Source organism: Natrix helvetica, assembly GCF_964273705.1.
Source record: "Natrix helvetica genome assembly, chromosome: 1".
In the NCBI taxonomy this organism is placed as follows: domain Eukaryota; kingdom Metazoa; phylum Chordata; class Lepidosauria; order Squamata; family Natricidae; genus Natrix; species Natrix helvetica.
The window spans coordinates 133,792,148-133,813,822 of record NC_138548.1 but is presented as its reverse complement, the minus strand read 5'-3'; the positions used below and the strand labels follow the sequence as shown (position 1 = coordinate 133,813,822).

At 37.7% G+C, this 21,675-nt stretch overlaps 1 protein-coding gene across 6 annotated transcripts in view; it reads left to right on the top strand.

Moving 5' to 3' along the window:
• The window catches only part of CLASP1 (cytoplasmic linker associated protein 1), a 229,891-nt gene that overhangs the window by 156,674 nt on the left and 51,542 nt on the right, over positions 1-21,675 (top strand). For 5 of the 6 annotated variants that reach the window (XM_081934018.1, XM_081934019.1, XM_081934017.1 and 2 more), the window contains one exon: positions 15,995-16,098. In XM_081934018.1, the coding sequence (XP_081790144.1) occupies positions 15,995-16,098 (104 nt within the window). Of the gene's footprint in view, positions 1-4,150; positions 4,259-9,689; positions 9,753-15,994; positions 16,099-21,675 lie in introns of all 6 variants that reach the window. The other variant, XM_081934022.1, reaches the window with a different exon arrangement.

Genomic DNA, 21,675 nt, shown 5'->3' with positions numbered 1-21,675 from the left:
AGCCAGGCAAAAAGCCATGCTGTAAGCACACACACTTTCCCCCAGCCCCAGTACAATCCACTATGTAAAAATCCAGCTCAGCTTCACTGATTACAGGTTTGAAAAGGCAACGTGGCTCCGCCTGCAGTCAAACTACACTTGGGGAGGGAGAGCATGAGTAAGCAAGTCTTTCCTCCAGCCTTTACCCAAAGCCCCGCACAGCACCAGGAGGATGAAGTTTGAATTCCTCCCCTCCCTCCGACCCACATGTACCTTTTCTAGCTGCTTCAGAGAGGGCTTCAATGCTGCTCTTGCCTCGAGTCCTCTGAAGAAGGCCCTCGCTTCCTTCTCTTTGAGAAGCGCCTTGCAAATGGGCTGCAGGGCAGGGGAGCGTATCGGTATGGGGGCGTGGCCATGCCTCCGTGGAACCGGTAGGCAAAAGTACAGCATATTTCTGGAACTGGTACGCCCGAAGAGGTGCGAATCAGCAGGAACCCACCTCTGGCTCAGAACCTCCAATCTTATTTTAGAGGTTGAAATTAGGAAATGCAGTTGAGATATGCCAATTCAGATTTGGAACTGAAGCGTTCCAATGAGCAAGCAAGACAGATTTAAATGTAGCAGCTTTAAAATCTGTTCTCTCAGTTTTTGCAACGAAAAGGTGTGAAAAGGCATGCAAAAAAAAAAAAAGGGACGGGGGAGGGGAGATGTGAGAAGAAAAAGGATTTGAAGCTTGCATCAGAGAAGGAAACAGAGAATAATCTCACAGACATTTGCACAAATAGGTATGGCAGAATGCATGGAGGAGAAAATAAGACAGTTAAATCATAGATATGCTTCAGAAAAGGATTAATGGACATAGCACCAAATTGTGGCCAGTGAGGTCATTCACCACTTTGTGGTTTTCAAAAGAGTTTTCAACCTTTATGGCACAACATCCCCTTTAATAATAATTTTATATGCTCTGAACTCTGTGAATAACTAATGATTTCACTGGATTTAAGACTATGGAAAGAAATTAATGTATTGTTTACTTTTAATAATTAATTCTTGTCTAAATAGCACAAAAGGTCTCAAATGAAATCTCAACCAAGCTGGCTTCTGTGGGCAAAGTGGGAGAAAGCATAGATTTAGTTTTGAACGTGCAAGCCTGGTTTACAAAAGCAAATCAAGAAGCAGTACCTGGAGCAAGTGCTGACAATTCTCCTACTTTGCCTGCCCTGTCAAAACCTATTCCCATTTTGTCTAGACAAGCCCACAACTGGCAAGGAGCAAAGCCCAAAGTAAGTTTTGATGGTGCTTTCATTTTGTTGGGGCAAGTCTGAATTTTTTAAAAAATTGAATAACCTCTTAAGTTTCTCACAGTACTCTAAGACATAATGATTGACCCAAGAAAACTATATTTTCAGTGAACTAGAAGAAATTTAATTAACGTGACTCGGAAACATGTTATGTTGTTTTTTGAGCTAAACATTTTTATGTGGAAAGAAAGAAAAATACTTGCAAAAGGAAGTATACATATTTAAATACAGGCTGAGACTTCTCCCCCTCCCCTTTAATTAGTATGGGAATAGAGCTTATTAGCCAGGTTAAGGACTTCTTTAAAGGAATACATACATACATACATACATACATACATACATACATACATAAGCACACACACACACACGCACACACACATTTATCAGCACAAATGCAACACACGCACACGCACACACACATATATATGTATGTATGTATGTATGCATGCATGCATTCATGCATTCATGCATTCATGTAGTTGTACCACTCAAATGAAACTAAATATATTCTATTCCGTAGACCATCTTATCTAAAAATCATTTTGATTTACATTTATATTTACTTGCAATGGTTATTTATATTTATATTTACTTGCAATGGTTATATTTATATTTGCTTGCAATGGTTAACCTAGAGCCATCTCTTGGAGAGACTCTTGTGCTCCTCATATTTTCCATGCATAATTCATAAATGTATATTCATTTGTAACATAGATTGGCATTCCAGACTTATCTTTATCTATTGTGAACAAGCAGCTTTTTTGCCTCTGTACATGTAATCCAAGTAATATCAAGTAACAAAGGATAGCTTATTGTGGTTGGAAAGTGATCTCTTGCTTCCAGGGGGATCAAAACTGTGAATGAAAACATTACTTGGAACTGCTTTACTAACTTGGTTGGTTTGGTAGAGAGTAAGGCAGGAGGACCTCAGACCCAGACAGCATGCTGTATTGTTCCTACCTACCATAGTTATTTTTTTCTATCTGCATGAAGAGAGAAACAAGTCAAGAACAAATAAGCTATATATTTCAAGCATATTGCCTTTTTACAGTTAACCATAATAAATCCTATGTGGAAACATTTATTTTTTTATTGTAATAACGTATATGTGGTCTAGTCATCAAAACCTGGCAGCTCATGATATTGAGCCTACGTCATGGAGGTTAAAAAAGTATACAAGAAATTACTAGTAAAGGACAAAAGCTTTGAGAGGAAATTGGCTGAGAAATAAGAGGGGGCATCATACCAGAAAAAAAAATAGTTTGTCCATGGTTTCCAATTTCCCTGTTCTTCCCATTATATCAGGAACAATAGACCTGGTCACCACCAGGTACTTATGGAATGTTAACACTGCCTTCCTTGTCCTACCTTGGAATCAAAGCAAGTAAGCTAGTTGTAGATTTTGAATAGATATACTCCTCAGTTCTTGCCCAGCCATATCTCAATGATATGTTGCTGATCCCACCAACAGGTCATGGGGGAGCATATAGACCATTGAATAACGTGACTGGATTGAAACATTTTCTACTCCACATTCACAAACTTATACTCTTTCCCAGGGACAAACAGATGGGACTTTGTGTATTTCTTATTTTATTTTTACTTTGATATTCAACATTATGACAGCAGTATATGACAAATGCTGTCCCATCTCTGTTAAGAGTTCCAAGAAGTTAATGGTGCAGTCAATTGGTTTTTCATTTGCCAATTATCATGCAGATTCAGCTTTTAGATGATTGGTTCATTTATGGGTGAAGTAATTAATGGGACAGATTTATGAAAGTGAATTAAACAACAGTTTGTACACTATTCAGACCACATTTCTTATTTTTACTGAAAATCTTCATACCATGGTATATAATTGCTTTCAGACAGGAACATGAATACACACTAGGGGTATTCATCACTATTTCAGAACAAGTGCTACCTGAAAAATTATGTTTCTTTTCCAGGGTTATGGCCTTTTAAAATGCAATTCTTTTAATTTTTAATATTTATGTATTTGCCATCATTATAACCTATTGAACAAAGAGTGGATTCATGCCTCAAGGAGTCTGCAGTCCTAAATTTTTGTCAGTGGGCAGGAGAAATATAGGAAGGAGTAGGAGAGACAGAAAACCCAAATGGGAATAAAAATTGTTTAAAAATAACATCTGTTATGTGCTCATGCGGATTAGCAAATTTTATGGGAAAATTCAACATGTATTTTTAAAAGTCGACTCCCTGAACCTGGTTTTGACTGTCTTTCTTAGAAAGAGAACCTCTAAGGCTAAACCCAATTAGGGCTGCAATAGAGAAGAAGAATTTAAAACAGTCATAATAACACGATGAACCAAAGAAGAATATAAAATAAGTTGAATACAAATTTATGTTCGCTTTGACATTCTGCAGAGTTAAATACCCTATTTATTTCCTTTTGTCATCTAATTATTATGATGAGTCTATATAAAAATTACATAAATGTGTTAGATTTGCATTGCTCATTCCCCATTAGAATCATTTATTTATCCCTCTAAAACAGAGTCAACTTTTCTTTCCTCATATTTTTTCTCTCCTCCTTCCTTCCCTCTCTCCTCCCCTTAAGTGGAATCTCTAAGTAAATCTAATATTATTGTAACCCTGTTTTCCCAAATAAGTTTTTTCTGGCTTGTTATAAATAGATCAAGGCTCTCAGGAGGGTCAGAACATCTGAGATGTTCTTTGACAAGTTTAGCATGTATCACAGTTTATACATAACAAATCAGATTAGCAGCTGTCCGGGATATTTACTAATGTCAGTAATGACCAAAACTGTTAATTTATTGTCTGAGCGTTGTATCTTCGTTAAACTTGTGTTCACCTTCTCTGAAACTCTCCATGCTGCATGCTAGCACGGAGCAGCCGTATCCCCCGACCCAGCGTGAGTCAGGGGTGCAGCCGCGATACCAGCCGTGAGAGCAGCCGAGATACAAGCCCTGCTCGGGGCTTTCCTCCACTTGGTGAGTACCTGTAGGCACTAGAGCTTCTAAGGGCCACCCCTCCTCTTTCTTGCTGGCTAGTTGATGTACCTCTGAGTGGAATGGGCTTGTTATTCTCTTCATTTTTTTGAACCCTTAACCTTTCCCCTTTCTGATCTTCTTGTTTATTCTGTTTATTTCTGCATGCTTAAATCCTGCTTTTCTTTACTAGGAAAACCCGTAGTTTGAAATGCTTTTGATAATCTCCAGATTTTTTGGGACATGCACTTAGGCGCCATTGGTCTTGACAAATGCAGCTATTGCAAAGGCTACATCGTTGCAGGGAAAGTTGATGCTACTGGAAAGCATGACCTGCCTTTTTTGATCCAATGCAAAATGGGCATCGTTTGGAGAAAATTTAGAAAATATGCTCATCATATACAATTGGCACTGTATTCTTGGGCCTGAGTGCATGCTATATCAAGGATAACTTTTTCTAAGCCCCAGGTATACTGAGAATTCATTTTATGCATAAAAAGCTTGTTCCTTAATTCACAGAGCTCAATTTCTATTTCTGCACTAGAGAAACTTACCATCTCTCTTGGTTTTTAAATTTATGATCCAGTCCTGTAGTTCACAGAGACCCATCTTTTCACATCAGAAATATGAAGTCTTGTTTCTCTGTATATAATATTTTTTATGCATAATTGTTAAAACAGTTGCATATTTTGAAGAAAATATTTTTACATTTGGGGCAACCTGAAATCTTGAAAATTGTATATGCATCTGTGTGAGTGCTTCAGTTCAATTATATTTCTAGTTTGCCCACATTGTATTTATAGAGAGAGGGGGGAGGGGAGGGGGGGAGGGAGAGAAAGAGAGAGCGAGAGCGAGAGAGCGCACTTGAGATGTAGGAAAAAAGATGTTACAGACGTGAATCTTAGCTTACTGTTCATGAAGGTCATAGGGCCTAGTTTTAACATTTAATTATTTAGTGATTAATTAATTAATTAATTAAAATTATTCACCATCCATCTTGCTGTCCTGTGACTCTGGGCAGTTTACAATAAATTTATATTATAAAAGATTATAACTTGATAAATACATTAAAATCAATGAGGAAATAGCTAAGATAATGGGGGGGGGATTACACAATAGAATAGAAGGTGGGCTCTTCTAATCCAGTAACTCCCTCCAGGATGACATGCCTCTGTCCAGGCCCCAGGCCAATCAGCAGAACCAAGTTTTAAGGCCATTACTGATGAAATAATTCTATGGGAAAGAATTAAGACATTAATTTGCAAGATGGAGAAACCAGAGCTAGAGCAGAAGAGAAAAATGCTCTGAGGCTTCTGAATGATTATTTATTTCTTTGTTTTTCCATTTTTTCCTGTTAGAGAGCTAGAGTCCCGATAACGTCCCATACAGAATTGTTTTAGGTATACACATATTTAGCTAGAAGACCAGACAGAACAAAATGGACAAAATAACAAAATAACTGAATTCTACATAGGTGGGCACAGTGACTCAGAAGTTAAAGATGCTGAGCTTGTCAGCTGGAAAGACCTGAGCTCTAAGTGATGGGGTGAGCTCCCGTTACTTGCTCCAGCTCCTGCCCACCTTGCAGTTCAAAAGCATGCAAATGTGAATAGGTAAATAGGCATTGCTTCAGTGGGAAGGTAGTGTTCTATGTGCTTGGCATATAATCATGCTGGCCACATGATCACAGAAGTATTTTTGGAAATTTACAAAGCAAAAGAGTGCATATTTGGAGTGTGTCCCCCCCCCCCCCAAGTCATAGATGGGCAGTTCATGGGATCAAGCCTGGACATTAATGTTTTAATGGGATATAAAGTGTGTGATTTGTTTTACTTGTTAATGGGTTAGGATTTTTTGGCATTTGGCATTCCTCTCCCCCCCCCCACACACACACATCTACACATACACAGACATATTTTATTTAACTGAATTATGTGTAATTTGGGGTTCTGCTATATTTTTTTGTGTTTCTTACCTGAAAATGGATGGAGATAGTTCTAGATGCTGCAAAGCAGGTGATTTGGGACTGCATCTAAGCCAACAATTTCAATGTGAATAAATAAATAAAAATTATAAAAACTTGAGTTAACTAAGGGCTACAGAGGATTATTTTAAAATCCGTTACAGAATGCAAAGGAATCTGTCACTTTTCCTTGCTGTTGTAAAAGAAAGGATAAAGGCTTCTTACTATTTTCTAATAGAATAATCTGAATCGCAAACATTTGCATAGAGCAAAGTGCTGCTATTGTGATCCAGAAACTAAAGCTAGAATGAAGAACCTTTGCCCAAATAAATATAAGATGTTTCACCTTTGAGCATGCTCACTACAACCACTGAAAGATATAGTTCAAGAACATCTTGAGATGCAGATTCCCTATTTCTGTTTTACTGACACTTGATTATTGAAAGTATTAATTTTAAAGTTTTTAAGTCATCCTAAAAATGTGTGGCACTAATGGAATACTTGGCTGAGGTTTCAGCTTTATTATTTTATTTATTATTAAATAATAGTAAATTATTTATTTTGACTTCAATTTTTTTGGCTAAATTTTATGAATTGGATCTACCTCATAAAATCTGAACAATTTGTGTAACAAAGGTGTCAAGAGTCTTCTTGATTGTAGTAGAGCATAAATCCAAGAAACAAAGAAAATCTGTAATATGGATTTTGTATTTCAAAATTGTAATGCAATCATTTCAGGACACTTAAAATTGTAAATGTTGTAGTCCTTGGGGGAAAACCCCCCCAGATTTTAGGAAGATTAATTTAGTTTCAATAGGGATGTTCTCTATTATTGGATTACTGAGAAATATTGAAGAATATTTACCAAATTTACCTGGATATTTAAAAATCTTAAGTATTTTGTATGTTTCTTCTTTGGTTAGAAAGTATGTACTGATCAATAGGTCAGCTGCAGCTACAGCTCTGACTAAATTACCACCTAAGGAGAAGCAGCAGTTTGTTTCCCATCTCCTTCAGTTTTAATAGCTGATTATTACAAATAGCCAACATGTATTAATCAAAACTACTAATATTAATAGAGTGATTCACAAACTTACTCTCCCAATTGTCAATAACCTCTCAGAATCCACTGCTAATTTGCATTATTCCAGCTTCACTGTCATTAGCTAGCATTTTATTATATAATTCAATAAATTGCAGATTGTTTTATTTTTAAACAATTTCTAGCTCCTTTTCTTTTTAACTCTGGATGGTTCCATGCAAACTGTGGCCATGAAACTGTGGTAGTCTGCAAACTCCATTGAGGCAAATTCTAAATGCTTTAGTTAACAATAACCGCACTAATCCCAGCACCTAATTTGCTATCTTGATAATTGAGATAAAGGCTGCTATGAGCAAAGTCAGATGATATCACCTAAGCTTGTAAGACTGGTATATATAGAACAGCGCCAGTTCAAAAAAATTAAAATAATTTCTTTATTTTTCAGAAATAAAGAAAAAATGAAATTATAGTGAGGGTAAACCAAATCAAAGCATATGTATTCTGCACCCTGGGATAGCATGGCTATGGTTACTGAAATAATACTTTTGATTTCCAGGACAAAAAAAATCATTAAATAATTCTTTTAAAATACTAGCAATTTTAAAATGATTTGTAGGAAACAAAAGTTTGAGAACCATGGATCTGTTGAACAAAGAGATGGTTCAAAAATAATGGAGCTGGAACACAACTTCTCATCTCTCAGCTGCATCTTCAGGCTTTTTTGCTGATGCTTTTTTTTATTAGCAAGGTTTTTTTTTGCTGATGCCTTTTTATTAGCTTCTCCCTGCATGTGTATGTATTGATTGGCTGTGCCCAATTCACCCAAAGAAAACCATAAAGTATAGAATTATCTACGTTGCATAGGTGTTTGAATACCCTTCTAGAGTTTCAGCATGATTTGCTTGTCCTCAACTTGCAAATGTTGCAATCTGTGTGACTTCAAGAATACAATTGAGTCTTTTTAAGGAGCAATTTGTGCTTCATATCTTAGGGTCATTGGAAATATCTTCTTTATAGTTCTTTAGTTCAATTCCAGAATTAAAATAACATTCTAAATGCAATTATAGAATGCATCTCATGAGGTTTTCTGTTGAACAAGTTATTTTTTCTTTTCCTTAATTATATGCTACATTCTATTAATACATTTTCTACCTGTCGGAACATATAGTGATTCTACAGATTGAACGATTTTATTCTCCAGCAACATGGTAGAAACCTATTCAAGCAATTAGCAATTTCCAAGCTCTTATGTCTAGTTTAGTCTTGGAATTATTCACATGCCTTGTTCCACATTGCATGTAATTTTATTTATGTAAAGACATAGATGAGTATACATTCTGATTTTAATTAAGTTTTGATGGGATTTTAAAGTTCCATATACCAGAAACTTTTTCAGTTTAGAGCTATTAACACTGTAAATGTGGTTAAAATAACTGTTGCTATTACACCTTTTCTTCTCAGGTAATCCGTTCTATCCACCTGTAACCTAATTAATAGTATTTCAGCTATCCCATTTTTCTAGTTTTGTTTGTTAGTCAAAATTCACATATTTAGTATTGTACCTGAGTTTGTACATGGACGATGCCATGTGGATTTGGGGAGTCCTGTTGTATTAGATTTTGGGAAAGATTAAGCTTTTCATTAAGGAAGTCCCAATTTCTGACTGTACATATAATAGTTCCAGATAGGAACTTTTCAAAAAGACTTTCTTTTTGTGAACCATGGGAAAGCCATTAACAGTTAGACCGAATACGATTTGGAAGAGATGTATCAATGAACTGAGTCTAAAATAGCTTTGCAATCCAATTAATAAGTGCTTGAATAATAAATACTTAAGTATAATTCATATTGTCACTATGTTAATTGAAGGTTACCTCCTGTTGACTATTGTTTTCCTGCACTAATTTACTTTGTCCATGACTGTAAATTGTCTTTTTATTGATTGTGGGGTTTTACATATTTGAATGAAAAAAACCTAAACTTTTATAATTGCAAGCACACTTTCTAAGTATTCATTGTGCCTCTCACCTTAGGATTTGGATTGCTTACATCTAAATCCTATTATTGCTGAGTTAGTCATTTCATGTTAACAGGATGATTCACCGGTAGTCAACAGGTTATTATTGTTACCGATCTCTGCTGGACTTCATATAAGCTGGAAGGCTTAGAGGTTATTCCTTTTGTTTTCCATGTATCATATGTTCCATAGTTGAGGGTGGCGGGAGTGTATGCAAGAAACTCTCTGTCAGACCTACCATGGGACTCGCAATTGGTTTTCAAGTCCATTCATACACAATGCCATTTCTTTCCCCTGTGTAATCCCAGTGTTGGTAGTGAATCATGTGCATCTCCTTTGGATTGTGGCATTGTTTTTGTCTGAAGTACTTGTGTGTTAATTCTGTGGGTGTTGCCATTCCTTTTACTTGCAGCCTCTCGACGTCATTCCAGATCCACTAGTGCTCTCTCCACTGCTGATTCTGTTGGGCAGTCAGGTGAACAAGTGCTAACTGCATGAATCTGCTTCTTAATATTGTCTCTTTTTTATTACCTTTGAAACATTTGCTCTCACAAATGTCATTCAGCACTTAGCATGTGGGATCATCATGAGATTATCATTATTTAACATGCTTTTGTCATTTTCTATTTTTGAATGTTGTTTTTTTATTTTTGCTAATTTTTATTCTTTTGCTTAATGTTATTTCTGGAAATCAAACAGTATTACACCGGCCAATAGAATATTGTCATGTATTTCCCATGTACCTCTCAGGAAGTACTAAGGAAGGACACAGCAATTTCCTCCTCTTTATATCTATGAAAAGCAACCATAGCAATTGTTCATTAGTGAGTAATATTTCTAACATCCAACAACTAGCTAATGAGATTAAGGCAACTAAGGAAGAGGGTCAGCATTCAGCCATAGCTTTGAGTTTTTAATACCTTGCTGATTAGGATCACACATAATGCATAAAAAGACCTTGTATGGACAACAAGAACACAAATATTTTATTTCCCCTTTCCATAAAAGCGGTTGGGAGAAGAAATAAGCCACAATCTCATTTTACTTTACATAAACATTTCCTGGCCTCAGGAAATTCCAGATGTTTTGGCTATAGTTCTCACCATTCTAAACCATTATAGCCACTCAACATGTTTGGTGGACTCATAATACAAAAATCTTCACAATACCAGTTGGAGAAAACTGTATCAGCTAGTCCTTGGCATGATTTTATAGATAAGCCAGTAAGTAGTTTGTTAAATTAAGTTTATGATGGTTAGTTTAATGCTAGTTTCAATTGATTTTAAATTATTATATTTGGTTTCTATATAGTGAAAATTGGAATAATGAAATCAAATTTTTCTTTACTCTCCTCCTCCTGGCTGGCATTTAGAAGAATGGCCATCCAAGTCTGGGGTTTTACCAAGGATCTTTACTGCTAGTTCATGTAATGCTATAGGTACATGGTCATCAAAGTGGCAAAACTTTGCCCATCAACCTCAAAATTTATAGTTCTGAGACAAAAATAAAACAGTACAATAGAATTTCAGTTTAATGGACACATTGCTTAGGTCTCTTGAAAACTATGCTACTTCTTTGATGACAGAAAATTATATAAAATTAAAGTTGAAAAGAAGATCATTATGATGTTATCTGGGATGTGGAATATATAAATATTGAAAGAAAAAAACTCTAGAAACAGGATCTACACCTGTTTGATACAAGTTTTAAATACTGATAATGTAAACCACTTACTATCAAGTAAATTCCAGATGTATATCTAAAACCTCCCTCTATTTACCTAATAGTTTTGACACTATGTGGACCACAAAAATCAGCCCCTTAATGTTCCTTGCTTTATATTAATGTAAATTAAAAGGCCCCACTGAATGAAAATAGTGTTTTTAAAATATATTTTTACATCAAAGCTTCATATGTAAAATATTTACAGAAGTCCCTTTTGCTGTAAGAGATTGTTGTTCTTTAACTTAAGTGAGGCCCAGTCATGTATGTGACTTCATCAAAGCTAGCTTATAACAAAAGTCCTAGTGTATCACAGAGTAGAGGCCATTGCCAAGACTTTGATGGCTAAATTCCAGCTCACTCAGCCCTCCCCATTACTACCCATATACTGGCCAGTGACACATGAAACAATTGCTCTTTCTCTCCTACTTTCTTGTCCAACTCTCTTTTCTGCTGACTCTGTCTCTCCACTTCTTGAATGCATGGCTTGTTGGTGATAAGGCTTATTATTCCAAAAATGCAGCCTGCTACAAATGTATGCTGTCTTACACCTGGCCATCACTGATAAAACATATAATTTGGGGATGTGAATTTAATTGTTGCGCATAACTAGCTTTATATGCTACTGATGTTTATTAGTACAGTCTGAAGGGCTGTGGTGGTGCTGTGGTTAATGAAATGCAGTACTGCAGGCTACTTCTGCTGACTGTTGATTGCCAACAGTTTGGCAGTTCGAATCTCACCAGGCTCAAGGTTGTTGACTCAGCCTTCCATCATTCTAAGGTCGGTAAAATGAGGACCCAGATTGTTGGCAGCAATATGCTGATTTATAAGCCACTTAGAGTGGGCTGTAAAGCCCTGTAAAGCGGTATATAATGCTTATGTGCTTCAGCTATTGTTGAATTACCTTGGAACAATATTTCTTTCCATGCAGTTAGTTAATAACCATTAATACCATTTCACAAGCTTCTCTTAAAATAGTTTCTTCAGTGTTAGATCAGTTATTAACAAAAGTAAAATAACATAACATAGTACCACCAATCTTTCTGTGTAACAGAGGTGCCCACAAAATTTTTTTAAAAATTTTCCATTGAGATTTTAGAGGCTATCACCAAGACTCAAGCCCCGCTGCCTTAGTACCTGAATAGAATACAAGAATGACACCAATTGAGGCTGGAATTTCCATCCCTAAGTAAAACAGTCATTAAGCAAAACATCACTTGACCTTAGCAACAGTTTAGTTGTTCTGGTAGTTCTGGTTGTGGTTATTCGGCAAGGGCTTCGTGCTTCTGCCTTGTTATGCTTGCCTCCATTTCAACTCCCCCTGCCTGTCATCCCACCCATGTCTTTCTTTTTGGCCACCCTACACTCCACTGCCCACTCCCCCCAGCTGATCTTCCTCTCACTGCTGATGAGGAACATCTGGTTGAGGCATCTGCTGGCCCTTTTGTAAGGCATCCGAGCATTGCATGGAGCCTTCGGGAAGGATTCCCGAAGCCTCACAAAGGACAGCAGCTGCCTTAGCCAGGCATGCCTTGTTAGCAGTGGGAGGAGAAGATAGTGATGGTCAGCAGGAGCAGCAACAACGGAGTGCAGGGTGGCTAAAAAGATACAGATAAGGGAAGATAGACAGGTGGAAGATTTAAAGTACACACTGCAACTGTAAAGTGCTAGCATTTTTGCCTGAATTTTGATTGTGACAGGAGGGTCACTGCAAGTCTGCAATTCCTTCAGCACCATCGTAACTTCAAATGGTTGCTGAACAAATGGTCATTAAGCGAGGACTACCTATGTGCCATTCTCTGTCAGTATAATAGCTTTAGAGCCTTCTGGGATTTAGTGAGGATTTCTGCTCATGCTCCTGAGGTAAATTTCCGTTATAATCAAGACAGGAACTGAAAAATACAGAATAAAATCCAGTGAAGTCCATTCCTTCATCACCCCACTACCACCTCCACCACCATCATCATCTTTGTTGCTGTTCATATGCTAAAAATTGGGACATAAAGTTGCATGTCAGATATACTTAATGTGATTTAATTTAGTTGTTTCTATTGAATATTTTAAAGGCTTGCAACTTTACTTTGCCATTTTGATTATCCATGTCTTTTAAAAACTATCTTTCCTTTTCTAATGCAATGACAATTTTTATTTTAAAAAAATTATTTTTACATGAAGCCAGGTTTAGGACTGGTTCTTCCGGAAATTTGAGTATTTCAATTTAGTTAGAGTAAGTTGGAATAAGATTTTCACTCTTTATATAAGAACGTTGGGGTTTTGTTTTTGCTACCAAATTTATTTCTCAGAAAAATATTCTTTTGGAGAGGGGCTATCAATAGTCAAACTGGGATGCAAATATACTTTTACTTACATTTGGACTTGTCAAAAGATTATTCTGTACAGTATCAAATCAAGATGTAATCTAGTCAAGTTTATTGATTTTTCAAAAAAACATTGTTTTTTTTAAAAAAACAATAACTGCATATTCATGATAGATTCCTTTCCCATTGTTCCAAAAATTACTAATTTCTCATGTCCCGAAACTAGTCAAGTAATATTCATGAGATGTCGTCCTAGGAAGTATGACTAGGTTCTTAATACAGTGATAACACTGACTTGCAATGTCTGTGAGCAAAACCTCTAGTCTAACATGCTCACATGTTTTTAGTGGAACAACATTGCAGTTTGTATATGTACATGTATGATGAATATGTAGGTGTATACACCCCCCCCCCCAAATGGTAGAAATCCAGTCATACCTATCATAAATTATTTTCAAAAATATTATTAGTGATAATTCTGCAAGATTTAAATGAGTGAAATTCAATTTCAGTTGAGATTGGAACTAAAGGACTGAAAAATCGAGTTATCCTATGATTGATTGCATCTTTGAAATAACCTGCTCAGTTTGTTCCGTAGAGAACTGCAATATATTTCCATAATGTACACATTCTTACTGGGCCTTAAGATACTATGCTGAATGAACAAAATGACATGGCAAAATATTTGGATTCTCATATTCATTATCATTATTTCACCAAATCTTCCTGCTTGGAGCAAAGCTGATGTTTGAAACAAGCATCTGTGCTGCTTCAGCAACTACACGCATTAAAAAAGGAGATAGTAATACATATAGTTTTTCTTTCTCAGTAAACTTCATCAATTCCTTTTCAAAACAGGTTTTCATTAAAGACATTTAATTTTCGCATGTAATGTATCTTTTATTTTTTTTTTAGAAAATGTGCTTGTTGTAAATTGTCTGATCTTAGTAAAATTTGAAAAATATCAAACTCTTTTAAGTGGCATTACCACAGTGCCCAAATGTGTTTAATTTTGCTTTCTTCACATTAGCAGCAGTAATTGTTCACAATGTTGATCTGATCTTGTTCCCCTTAGTGGAAACTTAACAAATACAATAAATAAATGGAAACTTTGTCTGTGAAGGCTTAAAATTGGTTCATAAATAATATTTCCCAGTGATATTTTTCTGTTTCTAGGTTTTTATATCGATTATTGTTGTCATTTTCTCCTATTGATATTGAAAGACATTTCTATGCATTAGGGTTGAAATGATACTGCTTAAACAAATGTTATTTTTTAATTAGAGTGTCCTTTAAATAGTTACATTCACTTTCTTAACATAAAAAAGTGTATTTGCTGGTAGCAACAAATGATAAATTATACATTCATCCTCTAACATAGCTGGATGCCATACTATGAGTGAAGTCCAATTTAATGGGGCTACAAATGGAAGGGATTTGGTAAATAAATAAATAAATAAATATATGGAATAATCTAATTCTTTATTATATACACAATATTAATTGGACACCATTGAACAGTTCTTTTGAAGTGCATGGGAAGCATATTTCCCTTTACGTCAGTTATATGCAGCTAATTGCCTTCATTGGAATGACTATTTTAAATCTCCCAAAATTAAGCCTTTGGGAGTTCATTGATGAGGAAGGAAATATGGCAGTTGTGTACAGTTTAAGCAACACTGGTCAGGACAATTTTTTAAAAAAAAGATTATTGGTAAATCTATCTGTTGTTGTAATATTGAAAAATGCACATTTATTCTAATTCTGCATTACTTCTCCAATATAATAGTATTTTCCAATCTTGGTAACTTTAGAATACACAGACTGCTAGGGGATTCTGGCAGTTGGTCAACGTGTCTTAAAGTTGCCAAGGTTGGGAAATGCTTTCATGTAGTATATTTACAAAAAATTACAATTTAATCTTTAGATTTAAGAAAATAAAATAATCTTCAAAAACACAAATTAGTATGTCTGAAACAATTTTAATGGGCTAAAAAAATAATTTTTTTAAAAGTATAACAGTTATCTGTATCTACATTAAGAGATTGGAGTGGAGAAATCTTAAAATTATTTGATGGTCTATGAAGATTTATTCATCTTCCAAATACAATGGGAATAGGGCATGAAGTATTTTTTAAAAAACCTCATTTTTATTTTTTTGTTGATCAGTTGTACAAATTACTTTAACCTTATTTTTGATTCTTGGTTCTGTTTTCACTAAACCTCAACCAGGAAGTATACAAATACACAGCAATCAGAATAATTGGAACTATTCAGATTAAGACTTGAATAAGCATAAAACAAGACTTGAATAAACATAAAAATACTATTGCAAGACTTAGAAGTAAGTTAAGGAATTAACTATACATTACTGCAAGTTTCTTACTAAGCTGAAGAACTTCACCATAGTGCTTAACACTACCTCCTTTGAAAAATTGAGAATATGTAAAAGTAGTTACATTTAACCATTATTATAAAAGAGTTTAAATAACAGTCTCCCTTCTGTCCCTCTTTTCTAACCGTATACACAGAATTTGTTTGACTTTATATTATACCTCATAGTAACTCCTAAAACCTGGACCCAATAGCAATTAAAGCAGCCAATCGCCTTATTAATATTCCAAAGGGCTGTGAACTTATGTAATGATGACTTTCACTCTTGTCTTTTGTTTAGAACGGTTTGGGCTTGGCCAGCCAGGCAGGTTGCCTGCCTCTATGAATGCAATGCGAGTTCTGAGTACAAGCACAGATCTGGAGACTGCTGTGGCAGATGCATTGGTAAGAGGGAAAGCACAACATGTTACCAACTCCAGAAAGTTATTTGAAGTTGCTTTCTGTATGTACATTTTCCTCTTCTTAATTTTATGTGTGTTCCTATTAAATGAGCCTATATGTGTACATGTGACTCTGCCTAAATCTTTCTTTAGGGTTTGGGAAGATGTGAGGAAAGGGGTTTTTAATGCATAATTGCGTTGTGAAGAGTTAAATTGTTGATATTAGTGCAGTGAAATGTAGAAGATGAGTTTCACAGTCTGATCCTAATCTTTTATTTGTGGAAATAAATCTTAACTGTTGGTATTCATTATCTTTCAAGTAAATGCATTATAATAGTGAAACCATCTGTGTCAAATACTTTTGAATGACATTATAGTTTATCTTATGAAGTGAATGGAATAGTTTCCTAGTATAAGTTGTGAATAATACTTACACTGAATGTGTTAGTGTGTGCAATATATTTGCTTCGTATTCCACAAATGTACTTTATTTTTATTCATTTGTCCATTTTTGAGAGTTAAAATTTATAGTTGAAATGTCTGTTGAGAATAAATTGCCTTGTCCTACCGTAGGGAAAATTTGTACGGGTTACTTTGACAAAGCTTCTGAGGCTAATTCTAGAGATTTCTGATCAGGGTCACTTAATTATTAATTACCATTAACAATAATTAATAATAATTAGATTATCGGTTGATGGACCTGCACCTGTTGGTTGGTCTTTGGATAATTTGCAGTAATAATACACATTTCTGATTCTTAGTTATGTAGCAGTACTATTTCAGCCATCTCTTTTCAGTTCAGAAATTCTATTAAATATAAGAAGGTTTAAGGTAACAAAGATTTATGTAAAAAATAAATAAGATGAACTAAAACATGTCCCTGGATTTAAACTTCATTAAATCTATGTACTTTAATATTTTCAAATTCTCTAGTATTCTTGAAATTAAGAGTCTACTTAAAATCAAATATATATAAATAATTTTATGAATAAATATAACAGACTGCATCACTACATCTCTGACTGCAAGTAATTCTATGAAATAGGTGGTTAAGGTCATATTTACTTAAAGCTACTTTTGACATTTTGTTGTTACTCCCAAATGCTAGAGATCCAGAGTGGCAGAAAATATTTGGAAGGCTTTTAGCGCTATGAACTATGAGTTACAAGATAATGCATGAACAGCGTATATTTTCTCTAAATATGTATAACACAATGCAATTGACACCCGCATTCTCATCCACTGGATGATCTATAAATTCTCTATGAATCTGGACTTTTATAAATTACTAGGAAGCATATGCTACATGTTTAAAACATCCGGCTATCTATCTAAACGCCAGGCGCACAGAAAAGGATCGCGGAGCACTTCGCCCCAACAGCAGCTGCTTTTCTGTGCGCCTGGCGTTTAAAACATCCGGCTATCTATCTAAACGCCAGGCGCACAGAAAAGGATCGCGGAGCACTTCGCCCCAACAGCAGCTGCTTTTCTGTGCACCTGGCGTTTAAAACATCCGGCTATCTATCTAAACGGCTGCTTTTGGGGCGAAGCGCTCCGCGATCCTTTTCTGTGCGCCTGGCGTTTAGATAGATAGCCGGATGTTTTAAACGCCAGGCGCACAGAAAAGCACCTCCTTTTGTGGCGAAGCGCTCCGTGATCCTTTTCTGTGCACCTGGCGTATATCGCCTGGCGTATATCGGCGTATAACACGCATACATCATTTGCCCCCTATTTTTCGGGGGGGAAAGTGCGTGTTATACGCCGATAAATACGGTAATATGTAATGGATTTGCAAACTAAGAACTAAAACGTAATCAAATGTTAAAATTGGAGCCACTTGACTGATAAATGTTTAGTTTCTGATTTGATAAAATGAGGTTTATTGGATAAAATTCTCTTAATTATAGGATGATGCCCAGGATTTTATTAAATATAAGATAAGGTTGTCTAGGTATATATGATTAATGTAGTTACTTACATAAATTACATAATGATGAAGATCCCATTCATAGTCATGTGAAGCAATATTCCAAACAACGCCAGTTCCATTTCTTCTTCATCAAAACTGCCATAGAATTTACATGTGGAATTTTGGGAATGAGATGGTAGATTGGGGAGCTAAGTCGAGCTGTGCATATGTGCACACTGGTCCACCACTCTCCCAGCCCGGTTGCAAATAGGCCACAGCCCAGTAATAGGCTGAGGGCTCGGGACTCCTGATTGAAATGATAGTGATCATTTTAATTTGTAGTATTTGTCTTATTTTAATCAAATTTTAACTAGTGTGATGAGCATATTTGGTTAATTTTACTTACAAAGAGGCAAACTATGGTTGAGAAATTCATGAAAGGATATACTTAATCCTTAACCACAGACATACTATTTCGGCTACGCTATTACAGACATTAGGTCATAATGACCCCTCATACATTTTTGTTAATCTATGAAAATAATAGGTGGGATATGTTGTTAAATTTACTTTGTATAGTTATAATTTTCATTGATTGATCAAATTAACAAATTTTATGAATTCTATTCGCAACCAGAATCCATTTCTGGTCCATTTCTAAAAATAGGGGTGTTCCGGACATTTTGGAAAACTGTTGCGGTCACTATGACCTCAGGTCTGTGGTTAAGAGTTAATGATATTTTGTTACTTTATCATTTTTTAGAAACCCTCTTAAAAATGCACAAGTTTTAAAAATGTGATACGTAAAAAAAATGTCCATCTCTGTCTTTTCAGAACTTAGCTTCTTTTGCTATAGAATAGAATAGAATAGAATATTTATTTCTTAGCCGCACCCTCTCCCGAAGGACTCGGGGCGGCGTACAATAAAACATATAAAATACATATCTGGACAGGACATACATGTAACAAAGACGTGTATAAGACGTATACAAGGAGGAGGTAGGCTGATAGCTAAAAACAATTAAAATCACAATATTTAAAAACCCCAATAAATAAATTCAATTAAATTACACTAATAAAAACCCGCCAGGAGCGATATAGTTAGATCATGGTTGAGCCAGGCCAGCTACTTGGAATAGGTGGGTCTTGAGCTTAACTCGGAAGGAGCGGAGGTCAGACGTAGTCCTAATATCCGGAGGGAGGTCATTCCACAGGGCTGGGAGAAGGCTCTACTCCTAGGCGCCGCCCCTCGACACTGTCTGGTGGACGGCACCTGGAGGAGTCCCTCTCTGTGCGAGCGAATTGGTCGCAGGGATGTATGGGGCAGAATACGATCCCGCAAGTAACTAGGTCCTGAGCCATGGAGCGCTTTAAAGATAGTTATCAAAACCTTGAAACGCACCCGATAGACCACAGGAAGCCAGTGCAGCTCGCGCAGGAAAGGTGTCACATGGGAGTACCTAGTACTCCCCATAATTACCTGCGCGGCTGTGTTCTGGACCAACTTTAGCCTCCGGGTGCATTTCAAGGGAAGCCCCATGTAGAGAGCGTTACAGTAGTCCAGGCGAGACGTCACCAGTGCATGAGTGACTGTGCGTAAGGCGTCCCGGTCCAGTAGGGGGCGCAATTGGCGCACCAGGCGAACCTGGTGGAACGCCCCCCTTGCCACGGCTGTCACATGGTCATCCATGGACAGCCGGGCATCCAGGAGGACGCCCAAATTGCGCGCCCGCTCCACGGGGGCAAGTTGAACGCCCCCGATGGCCAAGGATGGAATTAATTGGCTGAACCGGGGAGCCGGTACCCACAGCCACTCCGTCTTGGAGGGGTTGAGTTTGAGTCGGTTGTCATCCATCCAGACCCGTACGGCTTCCACACACCGGGACATCACTTCGACGGCCTCGTTGGGGTGGTTCGGGGTGGAAATGTACAGCTGAGTATCATCAGCGTACAGATGATATCCCACCCCAAAACCACGGATGATCTCACCCAACGGCTTCATATATGTGTTGAACAGGAGTGGCGAGAGGACCGACCCCTGTGGCACCCTACACGTAAGGGGGCTTAGGGTCGACCTCTGCTCTCCTGCCAACACACGTTGCGTCCGACCGGAAAGGTAGGAGCCGAACCACCGCAAAACGGTGCCCCGGACCCCCAACTCCTCCAGTCGGCGCAACAGGATACCATGGTCGATGGTATCAAAAGCCGCCGAGAGGTCTAATAGGACCAGGATAGAGGAACAACCCCTATCTCTAGCCCTCCAGAGATCATCTACCAACGCAACCAAGGCCGTCTCCGTGCTGTGCCCGGGACGGAAGCCGGACTGGCGCGGATCTAGATAATCATCTTCCTCCAGATGTCGTGGAAACTGATAAGCCACCACACTCTCTACAACCTTCGCCAAGAAGGGAAGGTTGGAGACAGGACGATAATTGTCCAGCTCCATAGGGTCCAGGGAAGGCTTCTTGAGCAAGGGTCTCACCACCGCCTCTTTCAAAGAGGCCGGGAGAGACCCCTCACTCAGCGAAGCGTTCACTAGGCCCAGGAGCCAGTCACGTGTAACCTCCCAGGATGCCAGTACAAGCCAGGAGGGGCACGGGTCCAATAAACATGTGGTGGGTCGCAGTCGTCCACGCATTCTGTCCAAATCCTCGATGGCAACCAAGTCAAACTCCTCCCAGATCGGTGTCTCAAGACTCGCCACGGACGTCTCCATAGGACCACTGACAGGGACCCAATCCTTCCGGATTTGAGCGATTTTATCCTGCAGGTATTTCCCAAACTCCTCTGCCCTACCCTGTAAAGGGGCCTCCCATGGCCTCTGAAACAAGAGGGAGCGGGACACCCGAAACAGGGCGGCAGGGCGGTTCTCTGCGGATGCAATGAGAGCGGCACAATATTGACGTTTGGCCGCTCTCAATGCCACAAGGTACGTCCTTAAATGGGCTCGTACCTGTGTTCGGTCAAATTCGGAACGGGAGGATCTCCAACGACTCTCTAGGCATCTCTTGCGGCGTTTCATCACCCTTAGCTCCTCGGTAAACCAAGGGGCCAGGGTGGATCGTTGCCGCCAGAGAGGCCGCAAAGGCGCCACCCGGTTCAAGGCCCCGGTAGTCGCATTATTCCATGCGACCACCAGGTCCTCTACCCGGGGGCGGGTCAGGGTTGCAGGAGGTGGCCCAAGCTCCATCTGGAACCTATCTGGTTCCATCAGGCGCCTGGGGCGGCTCTGTGTTGTTGACGATCATCATCAACAGTCCTTTAACTTTCTTCAGCTGTTCTCTTGCCTATTCATCTTCACTTTTTGTATAAATGTTCTAATAGCCTTAAAAGAATATTTCTCTTTTGTTCTCCATCTTTGGATTCAAGATGCTTTGCTGCACAGTAAAAGCTTTATTTCCATTTAAAAAAAAGATGCAAAACAAGTCTATTCAGATCAAATTCTCTGCCCTGGCCAAGGCTGATTGTTGTGCCTGTAAAAAGAGATCAACTGAGCCTGGTCCAAGGAAGAGTTCTTTTATTCCTAGATCACTGCAGAGAAAGACCTCTTGACAGGGAAACCAGATAAACTTTGAGATGAAGGGAATTTATTCAGTAGTAGAAGAGAGTAAGCTATAAGAACTGAACTCTTGACCCTCAGGTCTATTTGATCATCTTTAGTGACAAAAGAGC